We start from the raw sequence: 18,065 nt of genomic DNA on the forward strand, positions 1-18,065 counted from the left end.
ATTCATTCCTGAAAGAAGAATCAGAATGAGAAGAGTAATTAATGATCACAGTTGATATATATTCTTTTATAGAATACAGTGGATATCTTGAGATTTATGTATATAATATAGTTTTTGTAAAATCTGAATACCATTTTAAAATCAATAAAAAATAATCTGTTCTATATTCTACTTAATCCTTGCTTGATACTTACTAACAATTTTTTGAGAGGGTTGCATTGTTCTTACTTTAAAGGATATAGAGCAGGCAAAGATTTAATCATATTTCCTGAATGGTTAGGCTGTTGTTTTCTTTCCCTTTACCATGGTTGTCTACAGTAATAACTTTTGTCTAAAAAACCAAAAACCAAAAATCAGATTTGCAACCTTTTACTCAGATATTTAATGGTTTGATACTTTTAACATTTCATGTTAATATTTCCATCAAAGGAAAACAAGAAATAGCAAGAATGAACTTTCTGTGCTGTGGCCTATCAGATTGTCAGCATATTTGTACAGTATTATGATTCTTACTCAACTGTGACATTTGATGCATACATATATGCACACACATACATGTAAAGATGAAATTCTTGACTCTTCTTTGGTCCTGTAAGCACTTACTCTAGAATATAAGGAAGTGTTAGAGCAGGAGTTGACAGATTTTTCATGTGAAGGGTCAGATAATACTTTAGTTATTGCTGGCCAAGAGGCAAAATGGAGAATATTGCATCAAAAGACAAATTTCCACAAATTTTTTAATTGACAAAATAAAAAATTTGGTAATATTTAGTTACAATATTTTCCTTATATCTACTGATAAGAAGAATGGGACTTCTTTGGGGGAATAACATTTTGCTTAATTGAGGTTCAGTGTTCTGTTTACCAAAATTGCAAAGTTCATCTGTTAATAGTGATATGTAATGAGACTTGACTGACTTTATTCAAAATACATACTCATTCCAAAAGCATTTGATTTTAATAGCATATTTATCAGTTTGGAAGGCATTTATAGAATTCCATTAGATAATGTTGTTTTTAACATGCCATTACATTCAGATTAATCACTTCAAAGCGAAGATTAGGTAGTAGCTCCTCAATTGCACAGTTAAGTGAATTTTGAAATGTGAATTGCCTTTGCATTTGCATTGAGGTCTGAAAAATGTTGCTGGTAGTATGAGCTCAAAAGTAAATATTCAAATTTGTGGGAATGGAGATCTCGTTTCTCGTGATTTTTTTTTTTTTTTGACAACATAGGAAGTCTGTAAAGCACCTTGACATTAGTTGTGATTCAAACAATTTTAGTTGTCAAAATAACTTTAGTATGATCACACATGAATGCTGCTTTGCTTTGTAGTTGTAGGTTGAATTCATGGAGAAGCATTACGAAGTCTCTAAGAAAAACGAATTCATATAGTAATTCAGTGTTTGGTTGTTGGTAGGTTGACAGGGTGGTGGTTCTCATTTACCAAAATTTTAGTCTTTGGCGTGAGCTGATAGAATAATGCAATGAAACTTTACATCTGCTAAGTCACCATCAACCTTTTGTGTGGTTAGAATGTTGAGCTATTGTCAGATATATATAATGTCAGAATATTGAGCTATTGTTAATAAAAGTAATGAAGTTGACTATGGTTAAGTTCACAGGAGTGAACAATGCTCCTCACTGATACTCCTGGTTCAGTAGTATGTGATCTCCTGGTTCAAGATAGATCAAAATATTTTCCAGAGTAGCTCCTGATGAATAAGACAGTGAATAACTATAGTCTTTAAGGTTAAATACCTTACATTTTTATATGCTTTGAAAATATGTCCAACTAAGTCCTTTTAATTCCGCACGTAGCAGATTCTACTTCAAGTTGTATAAAATTCGTATTTCTCAGCTTTTTTTTTTTTTTTTTTTTGAGATGGAGTCTCGCTCTGTCACCCAGGCTGGAGTGCTGTGGCCGGATCTCAGCTCACTGCAAGCTCCGCCTCCCGGGTTCACGCCATTCTCCTGCCTCAGCCTCCTGAGTAGCTGGGACTACAGGCGCCCGCCACCTCACCCGGCTAGTTTTTTTGTATTTTTTAGTAGAGACAGGGTTTCACCGTGTTAGCCAGGATGGTCTCGGTCTCCTGACCTCGTGATCCGCCCGTCTCGGCCTCCCGAAGTGCTGGGATTACAGGCTTGAGCCACCGCGCCCGGCCTCAGCTTTTTAAAAAATAGTCTTACCCTGGTTGTTCCATTCAGATTATTTATAGAGGATAATTTTTTGGTCACTTCAAACTTGCCATTGATTCCTCATACAATTGAGTAGTATCAGTAACATCTGTCAGCTCATCAGGAACTTAGAAATAGCACTCAGAATCATTTGCATTGTTTTTAAATTGAATATTGATATCCTTAACTCTGAGAAAAACTGTTCTTCCTGAGAGCCGAGTAGACTTCAGTGAGTTTATTTTCTCTGGACACATTTGGTTACTGCAATCAAGATTTAATTAACTGTTAGTCATCACTAGTACTTGGCTTTCTTTGGCTAACAAGTTACTTGGAAACTTAACTTTGGTTGCAGTCTTATTTTCATTTTTGTGAAAAAGTGGCTATGATGAGGTATTTCGTTTTAAAGTTTATATTTTTTCTGACCATTGCTTTTCTGTGAGTGGGGAGTATTGTGATGAGTAGTTGTGCCGGAAGTGTTTATATATGTTGTATTCTTTCAGTGTCATTGCATAAGAAACACAAGTTTTGCCATCTCATTTAATAAAATATATTCCACTGTGCCTTAGAAACCTGACATTTGTAACTCCCCTTCTTCCTTTTTTCTTGTTCTGGCATGATTGGTATATACTGGTTATTATTTTTTTTTAATGCTGCAGTGATTTTGTGCTGCGTGAGTATAATTGATTCACTGTGATTTGTAGTAGTATACTGAACAACAGTATGAAGGAGGTCAGGTGTGGCATGGTGGCTCACACTTGTTATCCCAGCACTTTGGGAGCCTAAGGTGGGTGGATTGCTTGAACCCAGAAGTTTGAGACCAGCCTAGCCAACGTGGAAACCTCATCTGTACAAAGAAGACAAAAAGTAGCCGGGCATGTTGTGCAGCTGTAGTATGGCTACTTGGGAGGCTGAGGTGGGAGGATTACCTGCACTTAGGGAGGTTGAGGCTGCAGTGAACTGTGATGGCGTCACTGCACTCCAGCCTGGGAGATGAAATGAGACCCTGTCTCAAAACAAAACAAATAACAGTGTGAAGGAGTGACAGTACCATAGACAGTTTCTGTTGCAAGTCCTCACTGCTTTTGTGAAAGCGCAAAACACCCATAGACAATAAGTGAGAAAGACTGTTCCAGTAAAATGGTATTCATGGACACTGAAATTTGAATTTCAGATAGTTTTCACATTTCACAAAATGTTTATCTTGGATTTGTTTTTCCCTTAACCATTTAAAAATAAAAACATAAAGCGATTTTTTTTAAAGACCGAGTCTTGACCTGTCACCCAGGCTGGAGTGCAGTAGCATGATCTTGGCTCACTGCAACTTCCACCTCCCAAGTTCCAACGATTCTCGTGCCTCAGCCTCCAGAGTAGCTGGGATTACAGGCACGCACCACACCTGGCTAATTTTTTTGTATTTTTTTCTTAGTAGAGACAGTGTTTCACCATGTTGGCCAGGCTGGTCTCAAACTCACGTCCTTGGGTGATGTGTCTGCCTCGGCCTCCCAAAGTGCTGGGATTACAGATGTGAGCCGCTGTGCTCAGCCAAAAATTGTTTTGGTTTGTTTTGTTTGAGACAGAGTCTGTCGCCCAGGCTGGAGTGCGTTGGTATGATCTTGACTCACTGCAGCCTTCTTCTCCTGGGTTCAAACGATTCTCCCTTCTCAGCCTCCCCAGTAGCTGGAATTACAGGTGTGCACCACCACACCTAGCTAATTTTTGTATCTTTAGTAGAGACGGGGTTTCGCCATGTTGGCCAGGCTGGTCTTGAACTCCTGACCTCAAATGATCCACCAGCCTCAGCCTCCCAAAGTGCTGGAATTACAGGTATGAACCACCACGCCTGGCTTTGAAACGTAAAAGCAATTTTTAACTCATTGGCTGAGCAGAAACATGTTATAGGCCAGATTTGTCCTGCAGGCTGTAGTTTGCCAGCCTGGCTTAGAATACAGACACACCTCGTTTTGTTGTGCTTCACAGATAGTGTGATTTTCACAGTTTGAAGGTTTGCAGTGAGCCTGCATTGAGCAAGTCTGTTGGTACCATTTTTCCAACAGCATGTGCCCACTTCATGTCTCTGTATCACATTTTGATAATTCTCACAATATTTCAGCCTTTTTCATTATTATTCTGTTATGGTGACTCTGTAATCAGTGATCTTTGATGTTACTTTAGTAATTGTTTTGGGGTACCAGGAACCACCTTGTACCTGGCGAACTTAATCAGTAAATGTGTGTGTTCTGACTGTTGGGCTGACTGGCTGTTCCACTTCTCTTTCTCTCCTTGGGTCTCCCTGTTCTCTGAGACACAACATTGAAATTGGGTCAGTTAATAACTTTACAGTGGCCTCTAAGTATTCAAGTAGAAAAAAAGAGTCCTGCATCTCTTACTTTAAATCAAAAGCTAGAAATAATCTTAAGTTTAATGAGGGAGGCATATCAGAAGCTAAGATAGGCCAAAAGCTAGGCCTCTTGCACCACACCGCCAGGTTGTGAATGCGAAGGAAAAGTTCTTGAAGAAAATTATAAGTGCTACTCCAGTGAAGACATCAATGACAAAAAAGTGAAACAACTTTATTGCTGATGTGGAGAAAATTGTAGTGATCTGGATAGACAATCAAACCAGCCACACCATTCCCTTAAGCCAAAGTCTAACCTAGAGCAAGGCCTTAACTCTCTTTAATTCTATGAAGGCTGAGAGGTAAGGAATCTGCAGAAGAAAAGTTGGAAACTAGCTGAAGTTGACTAGCTTAGGTTTAAGGAAAGAAGCCATCTCCATAACATGAAAGTACAAGGTGAGGCAGCGGGTGCTGTTGTAGAAGCTGCAGCAAGTTATCCCGAAGATCTAGCTAAGATCATCGAGGAATGTGGCTACATGAAACAACCAGTTTTTAATGTAGGTGAAAATCAGCCTTCTATTGGAAGAAGATATCTAGAATTTTCATTTCTATAGAGAAGTCAATTCTTAGCTTCAGTGCTTCAAAGGGAAGGCTGACTCTGTTAGGGGCTAATGTGTCTGGTGACTAAGGTGAAGCTAGTGCTCATTTATTATTCCAATAATCCTAGGGCCTTAAAAATTATGCTAGATCTATTCTACCTGTGCTCTATAAATAGGAAAAAAAAAAAAAAAAAAGCCTGGATGACAGCACATCTGTTTACAGCATGGTTTACTTAATATTTTAAGTCTACTGGTGAGACATTGCTAAGGAAAAGATTCCTTTCAAAATATTACTGCTCATTGATAGTGCATGTAGTCACGCAAGAGCTTTGATGGAGATGTACAAGGAGATTAATGTTGTTTTTATGCCTGCTAACTAACACAGCATTCATTCTGCATACAGCCCATGGATCAAGGAGCAATTTCAAGTCTTATTTCAGAAATATGTTTCATAAGACTGTAGCTGCCTTAGATAATGAGTCCTCTAATGGATTTGGGCAAAGTAAATTGAAAACCTTCTGGAAAGGATTCACCATTCTCAGTGTCATTAAGAAGATTCCTAATTCGTGGAGAGGATGTCAAAATATCAACATGAATAGCAGTTTGGAAGAAGTTTATCCCTCATGGATGCCTTTGAGGAGTTCGAGACTTCAGTGGAGGAGGGGACTGTAGAAGTAGTGGAAATAGCAAGAGAACTAGAATGTAAAGTGGAGCCTGCCAGATGTGTTGGTTTATACCTGTAATCCCGGCACTTTGGAAGGTTTGGGCAGGAGGATCCCTTGAACCTAGGAATTGGAGGCAGCAGTGAGCTGAGTTCGTGCCACTCCCCTCACTCCAGCCTGGGTGACAAAAGCGAGACTCCATCTCAGTTCAAAATGAAAAGAAGAGGTGGAGCCTGAACACTGACTGCGTTGCTACAATGTCATGAAAAAACTCGAACAGATGAGTTGCTTTTTGTAGATGAGCAAAGAGCGGTTTCTTGAGATAGAGTCTACTCTAAGTGAAGATGCTGTGAACATTGTTGAAATGACAACAAAAATTTCAGAATGTTTTATATACTTAGTTGATAAAGCAGTGACAGGGTTTGAGAGGATTGGCTCCAATTTTGAAAGTTCTGTGGTAAATGCTATCAAACAGCATAGAAGGCAACAAAGTTTTCCTGATGTGGCAAACTTCATTGTTGTCTTATTTTAAGAAGTTACCACAGCCACCTCAACCTTTGGCGACCACCAACTGACTCACTGTTAGCAACTTTTGGCAATAAAGTATTTTTAAATTTGTGTGCAGAGTGTTTTTTAGACTGAAGGCTGTGGCATACTTAATAGACTACAGTGTCATGCAAACAACTTGTGTGTGGGCTGGGAAACCAAAAAATGTGTGTGACTTGCTTTATTACACAGCAGTCTGGAACCAAACCCACAGTATCTCCAAGGTTGGACTCTAGGATGTGAAAAAACCTACGTTAAAATTTACAACATGAGAAAATAGGAAAAACAAGAACTATTAAAAACAGTAGAATTATAATAAACTAGAAAGATACGCAAGAGGAGTTAGATGTCTTAAGCCTGATATAACTACACTGGATGGAATAGCAGAAGAGAGATGAAAAACCTGATGAGTTGACTTGGCATAGTAAGTTTGAGAATATATTTGAGTTTGAGTGTATCTAGTTGGCAGTTGAAAATCTAGGTGTAAGTCAAGCAAATTAACTTAGTTTTCAAAGAAAATTTGCCTGAATATGCAGTTGTCATCAGATATGGGATTCACATAAATTCAGCTGTAGCCCTTGGCAATTAAAGGAAAAACAATAATCATAACAAGTGCTTTATACATTAATTTCTTACAACCACCCTATGAAGTAGATACCGCTTTCTCCATTTTACACATGGGGAATGCTAAACATGAGGACACTAAATAACTTGCCCAAGATCACAGGGGTTAGGTTAGATTTGAACCCAGGTAGTCAGGCTCCTGATACTGCTGGGAGTCACTGTTACCTGTGGTTTCAAATGTTAAATGTACCTACTATTTTACTTAGTGAGTGGCAGTACACAGTGAAAATGGGTGGAGGCATAAATCTTTTGTTCCTTTGGACATGAAGGCTTCCTTCTTTCATAAGGGTAAGCAATATTGAGTGCCAAATATGATTCTAATTAATCCTTCGCAGTCCTGGAGGAAAAGTTGGCTCAGTCTTTTTCACTGTATGGAATTTTTCAGCAGTAATTTTGACCGTATCTAATTTTTGCCTTAAGTTGACTTCAGAAGTCCTCCATTAGACAAGATTTTACTGTAAATACAACCAGAATGTTTAAACTCGTAAGTCCTCTTTTCCTGGTATATGTTGGGCATGTACTTTTAGAGATCTTTTAGTTTTAAAGTTCTTTCATAGTTCAATTGATACATAATATGTATAATCATTTGTACCTGGTAAAATTAAAGCTTTAACTTTTGTGTATTTTTCCTTAATATGTCTTTTTTTAAAACAAACTTTCAGCTAGTATGTTCAACACACCAGGAATGCAGAGCTTGTTGCAACAAATAACTGAAAACCCACAACTTATGCAAAACATGTTGTCTGCTCCCTACATGAGAAGCATGATGCAGTCACTAAGCCAGAATCCTGACCTTGCTGCGCAGGTGAGTTTGTAATTGTATTGAAAAGGACTGTGCAGTGTGAATTAAAATAACCTAATCTAGTAATTGTGATTTTTGGCACATTTGTGTTGTGTACGATATCTTAACACACTAGAAAAGTAAACTGTGTCTCCAGTTTTTTAGACCATGTACTTCTTTGTCGTAAATTAATACAAAACATCTTTATCTCTGCCATTCATTGACTAGAAAGAAGTGCAGGTTTCCTTTGTTTCTACATATGTTGAGTTAGGAGACAAGTACAAAGTTATGGAATGCCCACTCTTTTGAAGATAAACTACTTAATTGTAAATCTTGAAAGCAATTAAGAGCAATGTTAATACGTTTGATTATAATAGTCACACTCAAAATGGCAGTTGTAAAATAGTATGAAGTCATTTATTAAAGACAGGGGGATTTGTCAGAACAATGTTCTCATTCTTTCAACTATTGATTTCCCTGCTGAAGATCGTATACTGGTCCCTTATTAATGTATTCCTTTTTCTAATTTGTTTCTAAAGAGACCACAGCTAAGAAAATTAGGGGATCTCAATGCTGGCTGAACATTCAGGATCACTTGGGAAGCTTTATAGACAGTACTGACGCTTGGGCCCCATCCTTAGACATTTTGAGATAATTGCATCTGATAACTCCTTCCCCCTCAAGTTCTCTAGGTACTCTCTAGGTTCCTTACCATAGGGCTTGAAAAACCACGGAGAATGTGAAATAAACCTTGATCATCTGTAGTTTATATTTGCTGTTTGTTAAAAACGGCTTCTGTAGTGCGTCAGGAATTTGGAGGACTTTATAGTTAATCCCATCCCTTACATTTTAAAAGCTTTAAGTCAAATGAATGGTTTTTATTTTCTAAATTCTAGAACTATATTGATTCAAGTATCTTTGACGTATAATTCTCAGTAATAACTTATGCCCTCACCAAATTTGTGAAATTGGAAATAACGAATTTTAAGAAGAATTTTTGTGTCTGTGATTCTGTATATTGGAGGTACATTTTATGGAAGATTGATTTATGCATATGAAACTTATCAGACTGAGTTGTTAGTATTAAATGCCTCAATTTACCATAATAAGCCATTTTAAGTGTGTATATGGCTAATACTGAATGTGCATCTTGCTTTCAAAATTTGACTTTAACAAGCACATGCCTAGCAATTTGTAATAATCTTACATTAGTAAAGTGACTTGAGCACTCACATACTATTTTTTTACTCTAAAGCACAATGTTGCTAATACTAGATTGGCAGGTCTTTTATTACAGATAGTTTAGAAACCGTTACAGTGTTCTTGTTATCTGCAGATTAAAATCTGTGTTTTTTTCTATTCTTTTGATTTTTAAATATTTAAAAAGAGTCTTGAGTGTAAAATCTTGTAGTATAAGCACTCAGGTAAGTTATAAGAAATATCCTAATCAAATGAGATGATTATCTGCGAATAAATACATTTAAGATGACATGCTTTTTTAATATTAAATGAAGTAAATTCCAAAAGATATGTGTGCTAACCTCGTTAATATGTTCATAATAAAGAAGTATTTGACTGGAACCAATAAAGAAGCAGGTTTGTTGACCTTAAGCTGATATTAGTTTACTTACTGTGAACTTATTGGTCACTTTGAAATAAATACTGTATATTCCTGAAAGGTTGTCTGACATCTGCTTTGGTTATTGTATTGAAATTAACTAAAAGATCACTTTGCAAGAATTGGGGTGAATTTACTCTACCGGCATTTACATTGCTCTTAAATACAGTTAACTACTTTATGGCGAGGATCATTTCCTCCCCAGACTTTGGATAGGTAAATAGGCTGTCAGTAAATCCTTGTTAGTTGACTTTTTTACTCCATCTGGAGAAAATGATATAAAATGTGTCTTTTGAAGCTACAAGAATTTATTAGTTTCTGGTTATGCTGATTGTGTATTTTAATCTTATTTTTAGGTATATGACATCATACTAATATTGATCCTGATTTTTAAATTCTTAACGTTTATTTGAAGGTTAGGAGATGCCACTTTTCTCATCTCTGGTGGTAGTGAGGTGAAATCCAGATGCTAATCTTGGTGTTCTCAAATGGATTTACATATTTTAGGTCTTAAATCATTTAAATACTTTCCCCAGAGGACTGTTGGTGCTAGGCCTGGCTGATTTTCACCTAGCAGCTCCATTTCTCTGGCACGTTGGTTGCTGTTTTGCGGTGTTATTTTTTTGGACCTCATATTAGCTGTTTTGTAGTAGGCAGGTAGATGTAGTGGTCCTTTTCAGATCTGGATTTTCTCTGTGCCTGCCACTTGCGTGTCGAGGTTTCTAAGCAAGCCATGTTACATAGTTTCATGTATTGATGTTTATGTTTATTCTGTCAGTGTAGTAGAAAATATATCTTCATGAATGCCAGTTACTCCCATTTTTCTTTCAATGGCAAATGTTCACCTTTGTTCAAGGAAAAGCCTAAGAAAATGATTCCTTTTATTTTTTAGGATATTGCATGTCATTATCATAACCACCATTCTCATTGAGAGAAAAGATGCCTCGTTTTTGTTTTTATTCTTCTGGAGATCCCTCTTGTGGACAGTACCTTCCCTTTTCCTTTTTTATTTATGTTCTACCTTCCTCTCTTTTAAGTGCCAGTTTAGGCACTTGGGGGAAGATAGAATAAAACAAGGTACATTACTTGTTTCAGATATTTCCAGTTAAAATTGTTTGAACACTTGCCCCATAGATGATGCTGAATAATCCCCTATTTGCTGGAAATCCTCAGCTTCAAGAACAAATGAGACAACAGCTCCCAACTTTCCTCCAACAAGTGAGTAAGACAAGATGTTAGCTGTCTTGGGTAATGATTTGCTTGAAAAAATTTGATGATAAACATTTTCCTTGCTCTTCTCTGGCTGATAGCAAAACATAGAATAGAGACCAATAATGCTGTCAATTCGTAGAGAATTCAGCTTGATCTTAACTGAGTCCCATTTCGTTGCTGACCTTTTGCTTATGTTTCTTAAACAAATTCTGAGGAAAGAACCATTTTGTTTTTGCTTTTTAGGACCTAGGATTTTGAATGCTTTGTTAATACCATAAACCATTTCCTTTCACTGTACTAACTTTGAAGTGCTTCCTTGTGTCATGTTACGCTTTATGGTTTAACTAATTTTGAGTAACAGGAAAGAGCTACCCTATTCTGTTTTACAGGTTGTTTTCTTCCAAATTAATCGAATTTTTTTTTTTTCAACGGGTAGATCTCATTTCCTCAAACTCGGGATTAGTAAGATTTAAATGGTCAGTGTTGTCATATAAGGAAGGTTATATTATAAACAAGTACTTGAGATTGCCATGGTATTTTATTATTTAAAATGACAAAAGAGAAGTTAGTCTTGGTGTTTTGAAACTGGTAGTTCTAGAGCTTCATATATTATGCAGATGACTCTCAGGCCTGTAAACCATTTTCCAAGGTTGGTGTCCTTGATCTATTGTAATGATGTAAGCCTATCTTTGGTTAGTCAGGTGGTGTATATTTGGAAGTAGTAAAGCTAAACTCATCATACATGTATTAACGTCAAATTTGGAACTGTTGTTTTAGAGTGTACCTTACTGGTAAAATTGTTATATCAGTAACAGGTAACACTTGGTTAGGTGGAATATGTGGCTTTTACCATATTACCATGTCTTAAGAATTGTGCATTTGGAGGTTGTCTCTTAGAAATAATACTTTATCTTCTGTTGGAGAAAGGAAATAGTTGTGGCTTCCAAAGTAGCTCCTGATTTTCTTCCATTATGAAAATGGCTTTCATGATGGACTTAGGAGGAGGTCAAGTAATGATTTGCACACTAGGTTTGCTGTCAAAGAGGAGACACTTGTGTTTATTTTGGGAAAGAAATTATGGATTACCAGTGTCCAGGTGTAAGGTTTTAGATTTTCTCCAGAAGCATAACAAAGATTTAAAAATTTACCTTCACTGATTTTAATTCCTTTGTAACCACTAGTTTCTTTCTTCCTTAGATGCAGAATCCTGATACACTATCAGCAATGTCAAACCCTAGAGCAATGCAGGCCTTGTTACAGATTCAACAGGGTTTACAGACATTAGCAACGGAAGCCCCGGGCCTCATCCCAGGGTAGGCTTATTTGGGGAAGATGATGAAAGTGCATAATGGTTACTTTCTCTGAGAATTTCAGATTTAGTAGTATTCTGCCTTTTTTTTTTTTTGGTTGTTGGGGAGACAGGGTCTTGCCCTGTCGCCTAGGCTGTGAGTGTGGTGGTGCAATCATGGCTCACTACAGCCTCTACCTCTCAGGCTCAAGGGATTCTCTCACCTCAGCCTCCTGAGTAGCTGGGACTACAGGTGTGCACCACCACACCCAGCTAATTTGTTTATTTATATATGTTTGTATGTATGTATGTATTTTTGTTGTTTTTAGAGATGGGATTTTGTCATGTTGCCCAGGCTGGTCTCAAACTTCTGGGCTTAAGCGATTCGGCCTGCTAAAGTGGGATCAGAGGCATGAGCCACGGCACCTGGTCCCCTATCTCCTCCCCCCGCCTTTTTTTTTTATTTAGGAGTTGGATTTTTGCTCTTTTACCCTGGCTGAACTTGAACTTCTAGGCTCAGGTGATCCTCCCACCTCATTCTTCCCAGTAGCTGGGACACAGTGCCTGGCCATGATTGTTTTTAAGTCAGGGTTTTCAAAGTTAAACATTATTATTATTATTTTTTAAATTCTTTTTAGAGATAGAGTCTCACTCTGTCGACCAGATTGGAGTGCAGTGGTGCAATTTCGGCTTACTTCAGTCTCTACCTCCTGGGCTCAAGCAATCCTCCTACCTCAGCCTGCCAAGTAACAGATACTACAGGTGTGCACCACCACACCCAGCTAATTTTGTTTTTATTTTTTGTAGAGATGAAGTCTCACAATGTTGCCTAGGCTGATCTCAAATTCCTGGGCTGCTGGGATCATCGGTCTCCCAAAATGAGCCACTGCACCAGGCCAAAAGGGCTTATTTTAAGAAAATAGCTTAGCTTAATTATATTAAAAAGTAACCGATTTATGGACTGGCCTCTGGTTTTGCAGGACCTTAGGATATTTCCTTTTTGTGCTTTTTCTAGGTTTACTCCTGGCTTGGGGGCATTAGGAAGCACTGGAGGCTCTTCAGGAACCAATGGATCTAACGCCACACCTAGTGAAAACACAAGCCCCACAGCAGGAACCACTGAACCTGGACATCAGCAGTTTATTCAACAGATGCTACAGGCTCTTGCTGGAGTAAATCCTCAGGTATCAGTTCTTTTCCATTCACGTTTTGTATTCCTTAATGTTGGAAATTTAGAAATTTCCAAAAAGAAGGAAAAAGGAAAGCAGTAGTTCTTAGGTGTTTAGGTTAATGAAAAATACGGTCTTAAGGATATTGAGTAAGAAAACAGGCATTACAAAAGTTGTTGACTTTGGTGCTGAGACACTAAAGGAACATTGTTACAGTTGTAGAGAAGACATGCTACAACCTAAAGTCTTACTTTTTAGAAATTGCCTTTTAAAATGCATTATTTTTTTTTTTAAGTTCCTATTTGAAAATCATTTGAAATAGATTTTGCTTTAAAAAAGTTCTTAGGGAGGAATGGAAACTTGATTATCTCAAGTACTTCCAGGACAACTGTATTCTAGTCTATCTTTTGACTGGAAAAAAGTCCTGACTACCTTACTCCACCCATTACACCATCTCCTGTGGTAGCTTGTTACATACATATATATATATATATATATATATATATATATATATCTATCTCGTAAATATGGCTAAAGAATATGGACCCCCAATACTGTGCTTGCATCTACAAACATACATTGGCTTTACTAATAATGTGCCATTATATAAAGATGATCGCCAGTTCAAGCCTGTTTTATTAGGTTGTCCCCAAACTTCTTAATGTCTCAAGGTCTGTTAGGTGCTTTCTGTTTTCTTTTCTGGGTTTCTTTTCTTTTTTCTTTTCTTTCCCTTTCCACTTTCCCCTTTACCTTTCTTCTTTCCTCTTCCCCTTTCCCTTTTCTCTTTCCTCTTCCTCTTCCCCTTTCCCTTTTCTCTTTCCTCTTCCCCTTTCCCCTTTCTCTTTTCCTCTTTTTCCCCTTTCCCCCCTTTCCCCCCTTTCCCCTCTTTGCCTTTCCTTTTTCCTTTTTTTTTTCCCATACCCTTTCCCCTTTTGACAGACTGCCCATGCTGGGTGCCATCACAGCTCACTGCATCCTGCACCTCCTGGCCTCCAGCAATCCTTGCACCTTAGCCTCCGGAGTAGCTGGGACTACAGGCGCAGACCACCACACCTGGCTAATTTTTGTATTTTTTGTAGAGATGGGGTTTCGCCATGTTGCCCAGGTTGGTCTCAAACTCCTGAGCTCAAGCTATCCCACCCACCTTAGCCGCCTCCCAAAGTGCTGGAATTACAGGCGTGAGCCACTGTGCCCGGCCTGCTTTCTGTTTTCAGGCCTTACTAAATACAATAAACAGAGTAGTGTTCTGTCTTACACATATCTGTATTCCTGATAAGCCAGCGTAGTATAGTTTCTGGCTCATGGTAGGTACTCAGTAAGTATTCATGGAATAAATAAGAAAGAAGGATTTGGAGTATTAGAATTAATTGTTACATAAGTTAACTTACCTCCGAATTACCAAGTAGGCCTAGGATTGATTGGTCATTTATGTGATTTATGTGGGGGTTTTTTTGTTTTTTTTTTTTTTTAACTTCATTTCTGAAGAAAAGATTTGATGCTGCTGAATTGTCAGAATTAAGAGTATAATTTTGGGCCTGAAACTGAAACTCTTTTCTAAGAATTGACTGTCCAGTGTGCAAGTTAAACTCACATTCATTCAAAGAATCATTGAAACTTTAGAATTTCATACATGAGGATACCGGCTTTTATAAGTTACTCAATTGGTCAGTAGCTACACAAATCATCTAATTCTGAACTATTTGTATATATATATATGTGTTCAAATTTTTCTGCACGTACATGATCCTCTAAAATAACGGTTGATGTTTATTAAGCTTCCCCCCCTTCCCCACCAAAGTAGAGTCGTGATCTATTTGACGTGATTAGGTATAAACTAGACTATTTAAAATAAAGTGCTAATGGACTTTTAAATATGTTGGATATGTTTCAAGAGGTGGGCAGTGTTTTTGAAGCTCAGTAGATCAGCATATGTTATAAAAAAGCAATTAAAAAATTTTAAAAGTCAGTCAGGTGTGGCATGGACTGGCTTCCTTTAGAGTTGGATTAATTTTTTTTTTTCTTTAATAGCTACAGAATCCAGAAGTCAGATTTCAGCAACAACTGGAACAACTCAGTGCAATGGGATTTTTGAACCGTGAAGCAAACTTGCAAGCTCTAATAGCCACAGGAGGTGATATCAATGCAGCTATTGAAAGGTTACTGGGCTCCCAGCCATCATAGCAGCATTTCTGTATCTTGAAAAAATGTAATTTATTTTTGATAACGGCTCTTAAACTTTAAAATACCCGCTTTATTTCATTTTGACTCTTGGAATTCTGTGCTGTTATAAACAAACCCAATATGATGCATTTTAAGGTGGAGTACAGTAAGATGTGTGGGTTTTTCTGTATTTTTCTTTTCTGGAACAGTGGGAATCAGTGCTTTTCATTTAAGGCTACTGCATGCATCACTTCTGCATTTATTGTAATTTTTTAAAAACATCACCTTTTATAGTTGGGTGACCAGATTTTGTCCTGCATCTGTCCAATTTATTTGCTTTTTAAACATTAGCCTATGGTAGTAATTTATGTAGAATAAAAGCATTAAAAAGAAGCAAATCATTTGCACTCTAATTTGTGGTACAATATTGCTTATTGTGACTTTGGCATGCATTTTTGCAAACAAAATGCTGTAAGATTTATACTACTGATAATTTTGCTTTATTTGTATACATATAGAGTATGCACATTTGGGACTGCATTTCTAGAAACATACTGCAATAGGCTATCTGAGCAAAACACCTGTAACCAAAAAAGTGAAGATAAGAAAATACTCTTAAAGCCGAGTATTTCCTAATTGTATAGAATCTTACAGCATCTTTGACAAACATCTCCCAGCAAAAGTGCCGGTTAGTCAGGTTTGTTGAAAATATAGTAGAAAAACTGATTCTGGTTATCTCTTTAAGGACAATTAATTGTACAGACACATAATGTAACATTGTCTCAACATTCATTCACAGATTGACTGTAAATTACCTTAATCTTTGTGCAGACTGAAGGAACACTGTAGTATACCCCAAAGTGCATTTGCCTAGGACTTTTCAGCTTCTCCCATAGGTAGTTTAACAGGCATTAAAATTTGTAATTGAAATGTTGCTTTCACTGAAAAAGTGTCTAAATGTTTCAGTTATTTTTAATCGCCATATAAAAATAGAACTCTCTTTTGGGTTTATCTGTTTTCTCATGCACAGGCAATACACGAATTTAAAATGAGTTGTGAGCCAATTGTTTCTGGAGTGTTTTGGTAGTTCTGTTACGAAATAGTTAAATATTGTGCTTTTCAGAGCCTCAGAAAGGGGGACGGGGTGGGGGGGGCGGGCAGTGGAATCTATCCTGGATGGGGCCAGCTTAAATAATACTGGCAACCAAGATTCTGTTAGGATTTCTGTGCATATAGTATAGTAAAGAAGTATCATTCAGGGGTGAAAAACAAAGAGCCGTTTTAATGATGTTGAGTACATTTGGCTGTTTTATAGCCTTTTTCTTCCCTCCCCAAAGAATTCTGTTTGCCTAACTCCCAAACTGTTGGGGTGGTACATTCCTTTAGGACCAATTAAAACAGAGTTTAGGGTCAGTAATACATTTGGCTGACTCTGGTTCAGTATTCTCTTAGGTGATTATATTCTCTCATGTACAGTTACAGGAAATTAAAATGTTAAAGTAACCTAAAATGAATTCAGACCAATAAAATCAAGGGAAATACAAGTTGATTCCATTACTTCTGTACGTTGCTTGCTATTAAAAAAGGTTAAGAGGCCAGGTTACCCACCAGTCCATGCACTGTTCTGACACTTTCCCCAGGAGGAAAACAAGTACAAAGGTTATGGTGGAGGCATGAGTAGAGATTGTTGAGAAGGGTATTCATGTGTCTTTGCTCTTTCTGCTTGATGCCTCAGTCTGGTTTAAAAACTTCTGTACTGGCGAATGTGGTATTCAGTGTGGGATAGTGTCATAACTAATTTGACAATTTATTAATCACAAAATAACAATAAATCTCTAGCTTTTACATTTGATTTGTCTTGCCTCTTTTGTAGAAAGAAAAAAAATGTCTTTAACTTTTGCTAACCATGTGTTTTAAAGGCTATTGAAGTTGATTTACCCCAGATTTTGTCACATTTTACATTCTTTATTTTTCAGGTTTTCCAATTAAAATGTCACATGGTCTTTTGTGGTGTGATAAAAAGATAGCACACTGGGAAGGTAGGTGACTTGAGCTCCACTTTTGATCTTGGTACTTGACTAGTTATGTGACATTGAGGCGTCATGATTTCTTTATTATACGTGTACTGGTGAGGCTTATAGGTGCACCGGACTGGGCGAGAAGCTCTGAAGTACCTTCAAGCTGCTGCAGTGGTATGGTTTTCGTTTTTAATATGTTTACCTTTAGGTCTAAGTCTAAAGATAAATATCTACATCTTAAGGGGTTCAAAATACTTAAAATTCTTATCAGCACTAAAAGGATGTTTAAAATACTGTAGGCTTAAACTGTTCTCATATTGAGTGATAATATTTAGTACAAATTGAATAAAGAATGGAGTAGTGAAGATGTCATTTCAGGATTTTATTTCCTAATTATACTATTTGTGATATCCTAAACAAAGTGTAGCAAGTACTGAAAAATCAGATGAATGACACCTGACCTCTGTGTGTATTAGAATCTTGAGTTTCAGACTTGGTTTAAATATGATAATGAAAAGAGTCTTTTATTCTTACTATGTTAATTTAATAGGCATATCACAACAAAATATAACGATGGATAACAATATGCTAGTGACAAAAGTGAAGCTAAGCCATGTGTACAATGACATCCACATGATTAACAAAAAAAAGGCTATGTGATTAGTGCAGGGAAATACTCCATATTGTACTTCTTCTCTTAGAGATTACTATTAAACATGTTAACAGTCAACAGGAAGTCTTACATTAGAGAAGTCTATTTAAAGTTTTATCAGCTTTTGCCAGTCTCACTAGACCATCTCTTAACTATTCTTTAAGGTGATGCTGTATGCAATGAACACACTTCTGTACTTCGTGTATCTACCCTTCTCTCTGG

At 37.1% G+C, this 18,065-nt stretch overlaps 1 protein-coding gene across 2 annotated transcripts in view; it reads left to right on the top strand.

The window, feature by feature from the left end:
• Positions 1 to 17,018, top strand: part of LOC105498748 (ubiquilin 1) — a 48,227-nt gene extending 31,209 nt beyond the window's left edge. Inside the window, exons 7-11 of one of the 2 annotated variants that reach the window (XM_011771050.2) lie at positions 7,608 to 7,750; positions 10,479 to 10,562; positions 11,754 to 11,869; positions 12,860 to 13,028; positions 15,042 to 17,018. In XM_011771050.2, coding sequence (XP_011769352.1) covers positions 7,608 to 7,750; positions 10,479 to 10,562; positions 11,754 to 11,869; positions 12,860 to 13,028; positions 15,042 to 15,194 — 665 coding nt within the window. In that variant the 3' untranslated portion in view covers positions 15,195 to 17,018. The remainder of the gene's footprint in view (positions 1 to 7,607; positions 7,751 to 10,478; positions 10,563 to 11,753; positions 11,870 to 12,859; positions 13,029 to 15,041) is intronic. The other variant, XM_011771051.3, reaches the window with a different exon arrangement.
• Positions 17,019 to 18,065: the final 1,047 nt, after the last annotated feature.

This window comes from Macaca nemestrina, chromosome 14 (assembly GCF_043159975.1).
Source record: "Macaca nemestrina isolate mMacNem1 chromosome 14, mMacNem.hap1, whole genome shotgun sequence".
NCBI classification, from domain to species: Eukaryota; Metazoa; Chordata; class Mammalia; order Primates; family Cercopithecidae; genus Macaca; species Macaca nemestrina.